At 35.7% G+C, this 17,546-nt stretch overlaps 1 protein-coding gene across 1 annotated transcript; it reads left to right on the top strand.

Annotated features, from left to right (window-relative positions):
* Positions 1-203: 203 nt before the first annotated feature.
* NDC80 (NDC80 kinetochore complex component) lies at positions 204-13,552 on the top strand. The gene is made up of 16 exons (XM_036406745.2): positions 204-304; positions 686-772; positions 1,551-1,674; positions 1,802-1,974; positions 3,174-3,276; positions 4,088-4,177; positions 5,451-5,544; positions 6,664-6,770; positions 7,588-7,732; positions 8,029-8,234; positions 9,423-9,575; positions 9,847-9,936; positions 10,752-10,844; positions 12,359-12,489; positions 12,863-12,965; positions 13,324-13,552. Exons 1-16 carry the CDS (start codon positions 204-206, stop codon positions 13,444-13,446), a joined length of 1,923 nt encoding a protein of 640 aa, XP_036262638.1. The 3' UTR covers positions 13,447-13,552.
* The last annotated feature ends 3,994 nt before the right edge of the window (positions 13,553-17,546 follow it).

Here is a 17,546-nt window from a genome sequence, read left to right as displayed (position 1 = left end):
TGGAACAAGCACTAACACTTTTATCAATAAAACAATAAAATGATTGATTTATATATTTCTGGAGTCTAGCGTAATCTTTTTTCTTCTTTTTTTTTTTTTTTTTTTGGTCCAATGTACAGGTCTACTTGTTTATTCTGAGCCTTTGGACCTGGATTTTCTGATACTGCTGGAATACTGAGGGATTGTGGTTTACAGCAGTCACAATGAGGCGAAGCTCAAGTATTGCTGGAAGCAGCAGTCGACAATCTATGATGGCACTGAGAGTGCAGGACAACAACAAGATGGGTCTTCAGACACCTCAGATGTAAGTCTGGCTGGCCGTGTTGCTAAAAATAAGTATGTAAAACTAATTCTGAAGAGATTTATCATAGTGTGTTTGAGTGTATGAGTAGCAACTGAAGAAAAAAATTTGAATAGTGAGAAGAAGGCTCCTTACAGCCAAGGATGTTTGCACAAGTGCTCCAGTTTTAACAATTGCTTTAACCTTTTTGTGTACCTGTGTCATGTTTCAAATGGTAACATTTTGTTACATGTTTCTTAGGAGGTGTCTGGATGCATCAGTTGACCTTGCTGGGATGTTACTGGGATGAAGGTGTTTAGGAATATATGTGTGTGTATAGCTCTTGTATGAACAAAAGATGAATTGGTAGAAGCAGTCACTTGAATCCTTCTCTCTGCTCCTCAGGAAGGACAGAAGCACCTTTGGGAAGCTGAGCATGAGCAAACCTACATCTGGAGCTTCAGAAAGAAAAGTCAGCTGTTTTGGGAACAGGTATGGATAACTTTCATTCTTTGCACTGTAAGTTAAAACAAAAATGGTCCTCTGTAATTTTGGCATTTTTCTTTCTTGACAGATTTTCATTATAGGGAATAATGGATCTGAGGCAAGCAGACCTTCAGGTCTGCCTTCCTCCAGTCCTTGCTAACTAAACAATAATACTGTGGAGCAGGAATTGCTTTGGGAGCTTTATTGTTTTTTTTTTCCTTTTGGGAATAATGCGCACTGCAGACCTTAAGAGTATTTCAATACGTTTTCTTGTTTAAGGAAAAACGTTAAGGCATCTGAAGTATGCTCTGCGTTAGCTCCCTCTTTCTAAGATACAAACCTTCCAAAAATCTATAAACTTTCTTCTTAGCTCATGACTTTCTGTGTTGTGGGTGTCTTCTTGATAGCAACCCAATGTTGCTGGGGTCTATTCCTTTTAAATATTCCTTGAATATTTTAGATTTTATTTACAGTCACAAACATGATTTTTTTCTTCATCTTTGGGGGTATTTTTCTGCTCTCTAAAAGTTTATTTCTTTCAATAAAATGAAGAAAGTATTCATCCAGGATGCAGAAATCCCTTTGTTGTTTGTTGTACATGTGGCATTGTGGCTTCCAGCTTGATGTTTTACCAATGACCTTAAATGAAGAGAAAACTTCATGTATCACTTTGTATACCAAATGCAAAGAAAACATAAAGATAGCAGTTGTTGTGACTTAAACATGAAGAGAGTTCTTCTTTCTATGCTTTGTCACAAGACCTGTATTTATTGTCTGTCCCTAGAGCAAGTGGGGCTGGAGGGTCACGCAGCAGCCAGTATGGTGTGTTTGGGACAGAAAAGATAAAGGATCCCAGGCCTCTTCATGACAAGGCATTCATCCAACAATGTATCAAAAAACTTTGTGAGGTAACATATTAATTTATTCTGCATCTATGTTATGAGGTGTAAAATGTGCTAATCAAAATGTTTATTTCCCTTGGTTTCAACTGTAAATTTTATTTAGTGACTGGTATTCCGTGTTTCTTTTGCACAGTTCCTTGTTGAGAATGCTTATGCCCACAATGTTTCCATGAAATCGCTACAATCTCCATCAGTTAAGGACTTTTTAAAGATCTTCACCTTTATCTATAAATTCCTCTGCCCTTCTTATGAACTGCCTGACTCAAAATTTGAAGAGGAAATTCCCAAAGTTTTTAAAGACCTTGGGTAAGATGATTATTGTTAGTCTCCTGGGCTGAATAGATATGCTATGGCTGGAAATTTAAAAGCTAAGAATTCTGCATTGGTAGTTGGGGGGAATGAATAGGTTTATTTATTCAGATGAGACTCTAAAAGTACAATGTTGTGATTGTTTTGTTTCACTTTTGTTTAACTCTAGGTTTACTCTATGATTTTCAGCATCTGCTATACATTTTATATTTGAATTTGCAGAACTATAAGCTCTTGGAATCTTGCTTTGTCATGTAAAATTTAATTGATTATTTGTATAGAACTTTGAAAGACAAGGCACAATTTTCTTTTACAGACCTTTCTGTTCATTTTGTTAGAATCTAAGAACTAAAATTTCCAGAATTTTGGATCAAGACAATTTAATTTTAGTTTAAACAAATTTAACTTATCTTAAAATATGTTTTCCTGCCATTTTTCTCATTCTGCTTTCAAAGCAGAATGTGGAAATAACAAAAATTACTGTTGAGGGGAGAAAAGCACTAAGTAGCTGAGTGGTTTATTGCTGAATTTGTTCAGTGTTTGAAATCATTAATGCCCCAACACTTTCTTGGAAAGAAAATCCTCTGCCTGTTGATAACTGAATTTTCAGTCTCATTAAAAAATAAAAAAAAATAAAAAAAGGGAATGTACACCCATGATGGTGTCAGAGTGCCAGGGCTCCTTAAATGTAGGTGCAAATCTTTTTTGTACACTTCTCAGCATTTTAATAAAATTTTGTTTTAATCTATAACATTTGAAACTGCTGACATAGCTTGAAATGTTGAAAAGGATTACACTCTGCTGCACCAAGGGTGTAATTATGGATAAAATGACTAATTCTGACAAGTCACTTGAAGTTTTGGGAGTTCAAGGAGCATCTGGATGACACTCTTGATCATATGGTTTAGTTGTAGGCAGTCTATGAGGAGCAGGGAGTTGGATTTGTTGATCCTTACAGGTCCCTTTCAAGCCATGATATTCTATGAATCACAAAATGAGAAACCCATGATAATCGAATAAAATCGTGCTGTAAGAACCCAACTTATTTCCTTTGAAGTACAGTAGAATTGTGTTTGCTCTTCCTTCTGTGCTTTCATCTACATATAAAAATGCACTGCTTTATTTTCAAAATGTGGTGGTTTGTTTTCATCACTGTCTGCCACAGCTATTAAAAATGTATCTTTTTGGCCTTACAGGTACCCCTTTGCTCTGTCAAAAAGCTCCATGTACACTGTGGGAGCACCACACACCTGGCCTCAGATTGTGGCAGCTTTGGTTTGGTTAATTGATTGTGTCAAGGTAATGTTTGTCTTAAGATAAATATTTTCACTTTCCAGGCTGGAATGTTAGTTTCAATACAGATTTAGTACGTATTTTCTACAAATCTCTTGGTTTAACATATATGTAAACATAGATCTTCTCAGCTGTCATCTGGGAGCTGACCCTTAGCCTTATGTTTTAGTAACTTTTAAAGTGTGCTTTTCATGTTATATTGTGATAGTTTTTTTTCTTTAAATGTGTGCACTGGATAAATGTATAAAAAAAGGTGGTGAAAAGCTGATCTGTACATACATTAAACGTGAGAAGTTAATGAGTATAATCACTGAGTAGAACGTGTATCTCCAGTAGAGATGTTGTGACATCTGCCATTCTCTCCTAAATTTGAAACCTAAGGATGGAATTTTCAATTGAAATTATTCAAATGTCCTGTGATTCTGATACAGAGTGGTGAGTTTTCAGTTTAGGTGGGGTGTTTTTATTTAATTTTAGTTTTGTTTGGTTTGCTTGGGTTTTTAGTAGTGGTAACTGTTGTTGCCAGCTCAGGTCTGAGCAAAATTTGGCATCTGTGACAGAAGTTGACCACTGCTGAATTGAGCACCCATGAAAACCCTGTCCTCTTTTGCTCAAAAGACACAAGACAATTTGGCAGTGTTGACTGTCTAGTTCATGCCTCTTTACCTGTCTGTTTAGTCAACTCAACGCAGGCATATTCCATCCTGCTTGCTGAAATCCTAATCCAGTGTTACTCTGCTTCTTTTCATGAAAACCAATATGGAAACTAATGGATGTCTTCATATTTGCTCTTTGTGTGTGCACCTCTGCTTTTCAGCTGTACAATGCGATCAGGGAAAATGCACCATCATTTGATGACAGACAGAGCTGGGGAGGAGAGACAGATGATGGAATTGTACATAATAAGGTACCATAAAAAGGAATTTAGAATCAGAATTCCTCAAATGGATTTTGCCATGTGCTGTAACAACACAATTTAATTACAGTTTAGATTGTTGTGTCATGTATTTATAGGTCCTGTTTCCTTTTATATTCACAATGCTTTCTAGGAAGTAGAGTAGCATTATATAAAAACCTGATCAACTATTTCCTGAGCAGGTATCATGATCAGTCTATTGGTGCAGACTGGGTATTAAACAAAATATTCTCCTTATTTTATATTCACCTTATTCTCCAAGTATATACTGTTCTCCTTTGTGGAGAAAGGGCATCATTATGCTGTTTATTGTTTTAGTAAAGTTTCTGATATATTTTCCTTTAGCACGCAAGACTTCTGAGGTTAACTGCAGTTCAGTGTAAAGACAGTGACTTAATTCTAAATATAGTGACTTGTGCCAATATCTACTCAGTTTACTATGTAAAAATTGGTTGTAAAGTTTTATTTCTGAGCCAAAAAATAGGGTGGCAGTGTAATTCGAGCTCTTAATCCAACAGTTTGCTTTCTTTTTAATTTATCATGGATTATTAGTACTACTCAGATTTAACTCAGTGTTAAATCAGAGCAGGTGTTTGGAGGGGGTTGCATTATAAGCTAAAACATTTAATTAGAAATTGCAAAAATCAAGTAAAATCATAATTTTGGACTAAGGTTACAGCATGATGGTTGGCAAGTAAAAATGCTTTTAAACTAAATACGTTCTTCTACATTGGCACTTATGCATATATATATATAGATACAAAATTCACAATACTGGTGTAATTACTTCTGAAGCATCTGTGACTTAGTGTCTAGCAAATTCTTTTTGGGTAACCTTTCTTTAATTCTAGATAAGAGTACTTTGAGACCTGCAGATCTGAATTTTAATGGTCATATTTATAGAAAAGGTCTGTTAAACAGACCTGCAGTTTCCATAAACTAGCCTGAGAGAATCAAATGCATCAAGATGAAAAATTCTTAAATATTCTACCTACAATCTTTGTTAAATATCTTTGTTAAAAATACAGTATTTCCAGACCCTTCTTGGTGTGAATTATAGGTGTCTCCTTCTGCCTGAATATATAATCTGTTGACATTCTGTGTTCAAAGGGAGGAAAAAAGTTTAATTTTACAAAAGTACAATCGAAGCATTAAAGATATTTTTGATGTCTGTTTAATTCCACTGATTGAGTAGCTTTAGACTATCCAGATAATTTACAGGCCTTGGAATGGTTGAAACGAAAGATTTTTAAATTGTTTTCAGCTTTTCATGGACTACTGTGTGAAGTGCTATGATCTTTTCATGAAAGGGAGAGATACCTTTGAAGAGTTGGATGCTGAAGTGCAGTCAAAATTAAGTAAGTTTTCAAATTTTAAGTATTCAATTGTGTTACTGGTTTCTTTTCTCCTAGCATCGGTTTGTTCAGTTTACAAGTGAAAGTGATCTAAGGGAGTCTGAAATACCTAAGTATGTTTCAGTTACTTCAACTTAATGCTCTCTTTTTTATATATATTTTTAGCAGTACAGATGGATAGGTCATGATCTGCTATCAGCTGTAGCTGTGTCACCTGATTTTTTAATGCCTTTGTCACAGAAAACCAGTATGCAATTCTTCGGATGTGAACTCCATCTATGCAGATGACTCTTGTTTCTGTCTGGCAAAGTTAACAATTAAAAAAAAGAAAACTATTTTCAGAGGATGCACAGCTGATGAGAAAGTTCAGCTTTTGAAAGATCTGAAAGCAGTCTGCAAGAGTTCCAAACTCTATTGTGAGGGTTCTCTATGTGATTCAGCATGCACCTGTGTTTGTCTTCAGGGAGGTAGAAAATTATTAGGTTTTTTTGACTCACTCATTTCACCACCTGCAGAAATACAATGTGAGAACAAGGGAGAAAAACATTTCTTGCTTTCTTTGCTCTCCTATGAAAAGCCAGACTAAGGGGCCCTTTGTTTGCAAACTGGAGCCATCAGTTGGAGAGGAAACAAGATACCACACTGTTACTGGATATTGGGAAAAAATAATCATCCCATTTTTTGGCAAAGCCAAATTAAGTTAGGGAAAAGACGTCTCAAGAAGCAAGGAAGTATATGGATAAGAAAGAGGTTGTTAAATAAGTTTGATTTGTTCTAGCTTCACAAGGTAGTCCTGACTTGTATACTCTCCTGTGATGTGGGCTGTATGAGAGTTTGGAAACCCTTACCTCTTGGGAGTGACTTTGACATGAGGATTCTTTCTGACATGAGAACTGAGAAACCCATTTCTCTTCTTGTTTGTTCTGGGGGTTTTGCCTGGTTACATTTTAATGAAAGGTTTTTCTTATAGGTTTCTTGGTTGTTTTTAGTTATTTCTTTAGTGTAAAATAATTATCCAGATAATGGGTATTTACTGTGCTGAAGCTCAAGTTCAGATACTCAAAATAGGTGGTGCTATTGAGATAAATTTGTAACTCCACTCTCTCTTCTGCTCTCCCACAGAGGATTTATTTAATATAGATCCATTCCAGATGGAAAGTTTAGCAGCTGAGAACAAAAGACTTCAAGAAGAGATTGCAAGACTAGAGAAAGAAAAGGAAAGTGAGCCGGTTAGTAAATTGTGTCTGTTTTCATGGTGGAGTTGAATTTTATAATATTGACCATTTCTGATGAAGATGCTTATGATATATAACAAATGGAAAAATTTCAGTGCTTTGAGATTTTAATTAGGCCAGATTTTTACAGACTATATACCATTATAGAACAAGGCTGTGTTTTTCTGTGGAATCTTCAGTAACTATTTGTTTGATAATGTGCAGGTATTTACAGGTAATAAGGTCTTATATTGACTGAAATATCAATAAAATACTTGAACCAAATTTTTTAATATAAATTTCAACATTATTTTTTTCAAATGTGTTGGTATTCAAATATGAGGCATGGGATTCAGTGGCAACAAATATATTTTATGGAAAATACTTTGCTTGAAAAGCTGGATTCTGCTTTTAATACATCCTGAGTTTAAAAATGGGTTAGTGGCTGTGCAGGTGGCAAATTGAAATTCCTGCCAACTGTGCAAAATGTGCTGAGTTTATTCCTGGCATTCCATGCCCCTGTTTCATCTGCCCTCCATATATTATTAGAGTTAAGTTGTGGACTACCTGTAGTAAGAATTGTCTAAAGCAGTGTCTGATGCAAATGAGAGACTTAATGCTGAAATGCAAGAATCTTTTTGGCCTTCTTTGCTGTTATTTTAAAGGTGTCTTGACTTGACTTAGCTGTCACAGAGATAAAAAATTATTAAAGTTCTTTAGTTTTATATTTGTACTATTGATATTGATCAATTACTCTACTGTCTTATCTGGAAAGTCAAGTCATTGTTTTATATTTATCTAAGAGTGGTTGTTCTTTTCACCCATTTCCTAGGATCGTAGAGTAACGCTACGAAACGTGAAATCATCTCTTCAAGCAGATGTCCAGAAATACCAGGCTTATTTGGCTAATCTGGAATCTCATATATCCATCCTTGATCAAAAACTGGAAAGTGTTAATGATGAAGTTGAGACAGCAGGTAAGGAGGACTTGACCCAGTCAGGACAGTGAAGCTAGAAATAGTCTTCAAATAATTGTAGTTCTTAGCTTGAGAGCGGAGCCAGATACTTGGAGTAGGATGATGCTACAAATAAACTTTCCAGAATGGATTGCTTATAAAGATTTTTTTTTTGTCTAATAGCTCTCTGTACACTGGAGTAATGAAATGGTAATGTTATGTAATAATTATGTTATTTACTCATACAATACAGAGGTGAGGTTTATGTATATAGGCTGGTATTTTATGTCCATTTCACAAATGTTTTATGAACTTAGAAATGGAAGTAGAAGCCATGAAGCAGGAGAATGCCCGGCTCCGGCACATCTTAGATAACCAGAAGTACTCAGCTGCGGACATTGAGAGAATAAATCACGAGAGAAATGAGCTGCAGCAAACCATTAACAAGCTAACTAAGGAGCTGGAAGCAGAAGAACATCAGCTGTGGAATGAAGAGCTAAAATATGCTAGGAATAAAGAGGCGGTATGTGAAAACCCCACTACACTCAGAGGTGGCTGCCAGTCTTCATCATGCAAGCTTAAAATTGGAGTCTTGATAATTTCTTTCCTAAATAATCTAACACCACCACAATACATATATCTAACCAGGCAAAAATGACAAGATTGGCCTCTGTTTACATTATCTCTGAAAAATGTTGCACTTTTTTCCCTTTTTCTGTTTTGCACTTGATGGAAATGTACTTTTTTCTGTATCATAAGCGATGTGTCTAGAATATGAAGCATGGTAAGCTGTCACTGCTATAGCATTAAGAGTTTTGATAACATTAGCATGCCATTGCTTTGATAACACAAGAAACTACAGGCTAATGTTAATATTTCAGAGCACGGAAGTAAGGCAAAACTAGTGAATTTGAATCAATAGCTTTGCATACATTTAGGGCCTGATTAGTTCTTTGTGCAGCAGTTGTAACATCTTTCAAGGGCCAAGTTCAATCCCTTCAAACAGAATGAAAAGATATAGTCGTGTAAGTGATGGGATTTAAAGGTTCTGCTTTGCCAATTGGAGAGCTAAAGAAAAAATTTCAAATATATTTGGTAGGGTTACCCTTTATCAAGCACTTTTATTAACTTAATTCCTCAGGTGCAAGTATGAAGCACATAAAACTGGAAAAAGAACCCCTGGGTTCTTTAATGTTTGCATTTAATAGCACTCATTAATTAGAAATTAAAGCATTTAATAAGCTTTGTTTAAAGGCATGGTCAAGTTAGTTTGTTGTTAGGATGTGTGGCTGTGTAGCATTTCCTGTCAAAACTAATGAGAGAAGGCATATTGACCTCATGACTGATCATTTGTTTAGTATTATTTTCCAGCACGATTTTAGTTCCCCATCAGCTAATTCTCAAAAACTTGAGGCAGGAAAAATTATGGCAGATGAATATGGAAAACCACAGGTGAAACCATTCAGTGTTCTCAGCCACAGACACTAAGAAACCTCAGTGTGCAAACTCTGAAAGAATCATAAAACCGTACCTAATGCAGCAAACTGCTGGACTGGCATTGCATACAGCTCTTGAATACTGTGGGGTAACAAGGAATTAAGGCTATAGAGAGCAACTCAGGAACTTGTTTAAAGTACTATATGAATACTTCTTGCAAAGCTTTTCACTTGTATCTCTTTCTATGATTTGTGCCCTTTTCTCCTCTGAGCAGATCGAAATGCAACTGGCAGAGTATCATAAACTGGCTCGAAAGCTGAAATTAATTCCAGTAAGTGCTGAGAATTCCAAAGGCCACGACTTTGAGATTCAGTTTAATCCTGAGTCAGGACCAAATTGCCTAGTCAAATACAGAACTCAGATCAAGGTAAGTAGAATCAACACTGAAGGCTTTAGATACCAGTCCCAGAAAAATGTGTTTCTTTGGGAATGCTGGGAAGGTCTCTCAATCTCACAATGAAATGTCATTGAAAAGCTTGTGTGATGAGTCACCATAATGACATTGTAGTATGTGAAAGAAATTTGGTATTGGAGAATATAGTAACTTAAAAAAAATAAAAGGGAAAGATGTACTGGGGTGCATCTTGGTTCAAATAAGCAAATTGCATTTGTTGGATCTTCTTGTATGCATATTACAGGCTCCCCTCATGGAGATCATCAACGAGACTGAGGAAGAAATTAGTAGAGCCACTCAACGGAAAATTACTTTGGAAGATACTTTGGAACAGGTGAGTTGGTTGATGAAGACTAACACTGAGATACCAACCCTAAAGCTGTATCTGTTGCTTTCATTCAGCCTTTTGCATGGCTAAAGTGTGGTGTGGTGTGGTAAGTTGGTTTTTTGGATTGGTTGGAGTTTTCTGAGGACAAGCAGAGGGGGAGAAGCTGTGAGAAAACTGCTTTAATTGTCATGAAACCTAGAAGAATTTCTACGAGTTGGGGTCTTTGTTGGTTGAAATATTGTGTATTCCCTGAATTAAAGTTTATGTAGCTTACATATATTAGACCATAAACATTGGAAGCATTTGTTTTTAATAAATTGCTCATTCCAGTTGATTGTGTGGCTTACCATCACTGACAAATTGTCGTCAGAAAGAATTTTAGTAATATTGGATTTGGGATAGATTGAAAGAAGGAGAATTTTATTTCCTCATTCTTTTACCTTTACCTCAGTTTTTATTGCTGAGCATCATGTTATGTGGTATGGAATGTCCTCTTGGCCAGCTGGCCTGGTTTTGCACCTTCCCAGTCTGTTGCCTATCCCTACCCTACTCAGTGAGGGGCCCTGGGAGGGATAGAAAGCCTTGGAATGCTGTGTTAGCACTATTCAGCAGTAGCCAAAACTTTGGTGTGTTACCACACTGTTTAGCACCTTATCCAAAACAAAGCATAACATAGGCTGCTATGAAGAAAGATAATACCATCCCAACCTAGCCTAGTTTAATTGTTTAACCTGTTCAACCAGATGTGGTTTGTGGTGGCATGGATTTTTATGTTGGAATTCTTTTTGAACCATATTTCCTTGGTTATGTTTTCATCCTAGGTGAATGTAATGCTAGAGGACAAGAAACGCAGTGTGAAAATGCTGACAGAAGAAGCTGAAAAGCTGGATGATCTTTACCAGCAGAAGCTTAAGGTAGAACTTCTTACAGTTTGATGACAACTTATCTTTAATGATACCCTTATCCTTAATTTTTGTATTTACAGCTAAATTTTTGGGTTGCATTTTGTTTGGGCTTCTGCCTTTGCCTTCTTCCCTTCCTCTTACAGGATTTTTTCATTATTTTCAGAAAAGTGATTTGACTGCTACCTTAACTGAATTTCTTGTAAGAGAATCTGGCATCATACTGTAGCAGATCCTGTAAATCATAAATTACTGCATCCAGTAATAAAAGCAGCAACAATCATCTGACATCAGGATGTCTTCGGGCATGTGCTTGAAGGAAATTTTAGGATTAACAGAATCTGTCTCGTCTAATCAATTTGTATATAATAAATATATTTACAGTTTTTAGTAAACATGTTTAATCAGCTTCTGTAAAAACTAAGGAAAACATTGATTGACCAACAAGCACGTGAAATTGTTTTAATGATCTCAAACTGTTGCTTCCTTTAGCTTCCTTTCCCAGCACAGGAGCAGTCCCTATCCTTTTCCCTACTTGCAGTTCAGTAACAAAACATAACCCTCTCTGTTAACAACTGAGTGGCTATTTTGGTACCTCCCAACTTCTCTGACAACACTGCTTTAGTGTGGCTGTGGTGCCCTGCAGAAAAATGTTCTTTGAACTATGCCAGTGTTTACCATATATGCTCCTGTAAATCCAAATTCCTGTGCCATAGCCAGGAAACAGGGCTATTTCACTGCTAATACCTGCTGAGGCAGATGTATATATAGGTATATAAAGGCAATTAATTTAGTTTATATTTTTCAAAACCACATGACATTTAGCTTTTGATCTGTGCTCTTGCATATACTTTTCTCTAAAGTTAAGCTCATAAAATACACACTTGCTACCAGATGCTTATAATAAGGCATAGTCATGTAATTCCTCTTCTAATTTTTAAAATGCTGTTTGTAAGTCTTAAATATTAAAATTAGTTTTGAAGGATGATGTTTCAGTAATCTACCAAAATTTCATGTTGAGTTGACGTCAGAATTTTGTTTGGTTTTGTGGTCTGTATAGCATCAACAGTGTCATTCTCCTTGAAGAGATGATTATTTGGAATTGTACTCTCTTTCAGACAAAAAAAAAAACAACTATTTTCTTACTCAAATGTGGTTGTATTTTTTAACCTAGAAACAGTTGTTCATGATGTGCCATTTCTAAGCTATTTAGACTATCTAAACAACACTTTTTGATTTTAACTCTGAAGGGAAAGTAGCTGCAAGACAGGCCTTTAAATACGGTTAAAGGAATAAAGAGATGGTTAGGCTTATTCTGGGATGGGGATGATACAGAAAACAGCTGAACCTTTAGGTTTGGGAGGGATGTCCTTGATTGGTTTTTTTTTTCAGTTCTGAACTTGGAGCTACTTGTGTGAATTTTGAATTCAAGCATTAGGGTATAATCAGGTAGTAGAAAGAAGAAAAAAAATCCAAATTATACCTGAGAAAGGTCTTTTTTTCTTCTCCTTTCCTTATGACTATAGGAGATAGAAGAGGAAGAGCAGAAATGTGCAAATGAACTGGAGTCATTAAAGAAGCATAAACAGTTACTTGAGAGTGGTGTCTATGAAGGGCTCAGTGAAGCCACAAATGAATTGCATGATCTCCAAAGACAGTAAGGCTCCTAACTTCCATGTCTGCCTTGTTTATTTTGGTTTTTAAGGATAAAGATATTCTCTTGAATGTAACATAAAGCTGTTTCAGCAGGTATCCATCTCAGTGTATTAATTTCACAAGTTAACAACTGAAAGATGTTTCTCCTCAACAGTATTTTGCAAAAATATTTGTCTACTGTATCAGAACTCCTGTTTTCCATGTAAGGGGTTTTTTAAGTTGAGTATTAATATATTTGTAACTTGGTTCAAATTAATACTAATGGAAAAAAAATATGGCTAAACGTGATGATAAATCAGACTTGAAGTGATTGTTTTAAATGTCAGGAATTCTCTAATTATGGACATGACCTTCTGAGTATCTTTACCTTTTAGATATCAAGTCGTTTTGCAAACAACAACAGAAGAGAAGAGAAAAATTGGTGCTAACTTGAGTCGTCTTATAGAAACAGTTGCTACTCATATAGCATCTATAGTGGTAAGCTAAAATTTGATATTCAGAAGTAAATCTCTCTAGAGACATCTGCAGTTAAACACTTGGAAATTAGAGCTTACTCTTTCTGAGGAAGTATCAGTTATTTAGCTGCTGCACTGAGTCCATGGATTCTTGTTAAATTTTCTGACAAAACCTTTGGTGTAAATAATCAGAATTGATTGCTAAGTTTCAGCAGCAGTAACATCCTGTCAGGTTAAACCTGTTTCTGATAGATGTCTTTCAGGAAAGTGTTTGATTGAAATTAGTTAACCTGTGCAATTACTGCTTAAAATGCTTTAGCAGAATCAGTAAAATAAAGACCATGACAGAGCTACTAAAGTTTTCTGTATCTGTTTTCTAGAAATACCTTGATGAACAGAATGCGAGAATTTACAGAGATGATGAAGAATTCATGCCTGAAGATCTATTGTCAAACTTGACCAGCATCCTAGACAGTTATAAAAAGAAGGCTGAAAGTGTCTAATCACTAGAAAGATGGAGATAAAAATGTTGCATTTCTGAAGCGCTAGTATGGGGCCTTCTAAAGGGATGGGTACTTACCTGTGTTTAGCACTGAAACTGATTTTAAGTGGAAGCAAGTAATTCTTTGTTTTGTTGACACAAATACATTTAAGAATTAAACAATATATTAGCGTTTTCTTAAATGCTTTGATCAGACTTTGTACTTTCAATAGCATATGTATGTGTTTAGGGCACACACATCACAGACAGTTCACATCCTTCCCCAAGCCTTATTTTACTAGCAAGACTAAATGTAAATGTCTGCCTCTTGCTTGTTCAGTTACTTATGAAACTGCACAGAGACACCTCTTACATGACTAAAAAATCAAAACATCTTTTGAAAAGATTAGTCCTTGTATAGTAGTCTTGTAAATAATCTACAAAAAGAAACTCAGTAGTTTGAAAACCAAGCTTTGTCTTTAGCTGCTCATACTCCCAGAGGAAACTTCAGTGAACTTCTTGAATATATGTACCAGAGAAAGCTCTAAATAGGACATCATATGAATTCTGGCTGTATATCTTATCACTTGTAAGTTTGGTGCATGTTAGATACATCAAAATGGTCTAAAATGTCTGTATTCTTCTTTTTAGGCCAGTTGGACAACCTTTGATGTTTCCTCAGGAAAGTAACAGTAAAATTAGTGCATGGGCAGCTCTGGTCCAAATACTTTAAAGAAAATGGATTAATGCTATGTGAAAGTAGTGTTTTTATCTATTCTGTGTATAATTTTGTGTTAAAAAATAAATAAATAAAACCCAGCATTCATATCTTGGATAGTTTATGGTGGTATTTCCTATTAAAAGCATTGAAGTATTTGAGTGTTGTTTTTATAGGTCAAACATTCAAATATACAAAGATAAAAACAATTTTGCAGTTGTTTAAAGGCATTTAGCAGCTGATAGATAAAGAAAGCTGCTCCTTAATTCTACAATATTTGAATGCAACACGGATCCCTAGGATATACAACCAAACTTGAGTTAGACCCCATCTAAACACAGACTGAATTGTCTAATTCTAGGCTATTTTTGCAGAATGAGTTTAACACTCAGTTGTTCTTAACATAGTGCATGAATCTTCTGGCCCTGGTACAAGTATTTTGTTTCAGATATGATAATGATGACATTATTTAAGATTCTAATTTTCTGTTCTTTTTTATACTCCAGAATTCTAATTTGACAGCTGGAAAAGTCTTCCAACAGCTGGGAAGTTTTTATGCTTTCTTTTGTTGTCCTCTTTTCTCTTACCTCTACAGACTTACTTTTTGTCTTGTGTAACAAATGAGTCTTTACTACATCCCAGCTCCTTCTCTTTAGAAGTTTTGTCCTTTTGTGATGTCTTTAATACTTTTGTTATCTAAAGTGAGGTAGCAATCTAATGGAGCAAAACTGAGCTTTTGAAGAGAGCCACATTCCTTTAAACTATGTGCTTATTTAAGGGCTATGCTCTCTCTTGACTCCCTCATACCTGTTTATCTCTGCTCCTATAACTGACCTTGTGTTTTTAGCATCTGTAGGTTCTTTGCCATGTGCAAGGAACAGTAGTCAGTTGATTAAATGAGAGCAAAATAAATGGCATTTCCAAGGGCTTTATATTAACCATAATGAAAATGGGTCAAAATCAAAATCACGATGCCTTTGCTTAATGCACTGGCCAATATAATATTCTGAAATTAAAGTGGTCCAAATATTTTTTAAAAATCCATGTTAGTAACATTGGCAATGTGGTTTTGTTATTGGTCTGTATGTCAGTTAAGCTAAACTGCCTTTAGAACTACCTCAAATTTGGATCTAGGTTCTGTAAAATACTGTGGGGCTGTGTGTTGTAATCTAACAGATCAACACCAGGCAATGTTTACTAGGTACCATGTCTTCGCAATTTAAAAATTGAGGGAATTTTTTAATCCTTGTTCAACATGTTTTCTCTGTGATATTGAAAGTCAGGCAGTTATTTTTGATTTGTGTTCTGTAATATGGCTTCTGAATTTAGGCAGTAGGCACTAGAACATAATTACTGCTCTTGGTTTTGGTTTTGTTTCTTTATTGGGATATAAAGTCTTAATGAGAAGGTACCACAGCACTTGTACATTTCAGTAGTATGAGTCATTTGTAAATGATGCCTCTTGTATGGATACAGTTGCCTCATTTAGTGATAGTGTACCTTTTGTACAGTTTAATGTGTCAATTTTTGTATTCTTACACTCAATAAACTTTCTTTTGCCTGTTTCTAAAAAAGACTGATCCTTACTGCAAGTGTAGAAATATGACATAAAATCCCAATCATCTGACTTTCCTTGAGGAACTAGATAATCATTTTAGCAGCAGATACTAATTCCCTGGCTCTCCTTGCTGTTGAACATGCATTGTGTAGGGGAAAACTAAAATGCAGAAACATCTTCATGTAAATTTTAGAGGAATAAAAATTGCTTTAACCTTTTTAAAAATAGATGGCTTTTTAAAAATTCTTAGTAACATAGGGCCAAGCTGCTTTGACAATGATTTATGTAGTGTCCTTTTGGCATTAAACTCACCAACCAGCCTTTTGCTATCTTCATGTTGCATAAGTATTTCCTTTCCATGACCACTCTTGCATCTGCTTTATTATTATTATTATTATTTAGCTATAAAAAAATAACATTTGATGCTATAGAAGCATGCTGGAAGTCTGTAGCTTTCTTCTTTTCTCTAGGGTATGTTGTATTTTTCGTATTTATTTTGTTGTCAGAACTCTCATCACCATCAAGAATGTGGTAGTTCTTTTTTAGTCCTTTTTTTAGACTACTTCTTGAGTGCATCATATAGATTCATTCAGGTTGGAAAGGGCTTCTAATTTCATTGAGTTTAACTGTCAGTCTAACAGTGCCCCATCCACCACTCAACCATGTCTCTGAGTGCCACATCCTCATGACTTATAAATGCCTCCACGGCTGGTGATTCAACCGCTTCCTTGAGCAGCCTGCTCCAATGCTTGACAACTCCTGCTGTGAAGAAATTTTTCCTAATAGCCAATTTAAACCTCCTCTGCTGCAACCTGTGCCTGCTCAGGCTTTAACGTTGCAGTGTCTTATATGAGGCTTCTGCAATGCTCTTCATTGATTTTGCCAACATAAAGCATGGCATGCCTATGCAAGCCTTTAGTTCTGAGCTGAGCAACAATTTGTGCTCTGTGGCTCTGTAATACTTCCAATAGTGTGCCTGCTCTGGCCTTTTATGGGAGCTCTTAGCCCTGCTCCAACTTATGTGGTAGAATTAAAAAAACAGCAATATATTTGTTTTATGTTCTTTTTTGAAAGAGTAAGGAAGAAGAAAAAGTCAATAGCTGAAGACATTCCCTTTTCACTAACAGGGGCAACTCCCTCAATGCAATGCTCTAGTAAAAAAGGAAGACTGGCCTCTCATGCTAAATCACTGTAAAGCAATGGAGATTTTGTTAACAAGGGTGTTGCCTATTCATTGCTCATCTACAGGTTATTTGGTATGCAAGTATTTTGAGCACTGCAAACAATCTGAAGAGACTATATATATAATCTTTCCACTCTTCTTCAGGATGCTCTTGTTTGCTTTAATACTGGAAACGTTAATGCGTCCTTCAGAGCCAGTTAACCTTCCTCTTTTGGCAGTAGTACAGAACAGGGAATTTACCTGTTTTTTCAGTACTTCCTGTCTACAGATTTTTGGCTTTGAAAACGTGCTGGTATGATGAAATCATGTATCATCGAGTCTTTTATGCTTGCAAAGCTCTCCACCATATAAGGCTATTGAATCTTCATCAGGATTTTAGATTTTACGTGCTTGTTTGAAGTTTTGATGGTATTCATTCCTTTTTAAGAAATGGAAGAAGCACAGAAGACACAAAGGCCTCAGTGTCCCCCACTTGATGAGGGACACTGTCAATGTCTTAGTCAATATCATATCTAAAGGATGTGCACTGACATCTTCAGCATCTTTAGTCCTCTATCAGGAGATTCACAGAGTTCTATCACTCAGCCTGAGGAAACTCCTAATTTTGCAGGCTTTTTTTTTTTTTTTTTTTTTTTGTAGGACTTGATCTGTTTACAGGATTTT

The sequence above is a fragment of the Molothrus ater genome, chromosome 1, assembly GCF_012460135.2.
Source record: "Molothrus ater isolate BHLD 08-10-18 breed brown headed cowbird chromosome 1, BPBGC_Mater_1.1, whole genome shotgun sequence".
Taxonomy (NCBI): domain Eukaryota; kingdom Metazoa; phylum Chordata; class Aves; order Passeriformes; family Icteridae; genus Molothrus; species Molothrus ater.
The sequence above is the reverse complement of the archived record's forward strand: the minus strand, read 5'-3'. Positions and strand labels throughout refer to the sequence as shown.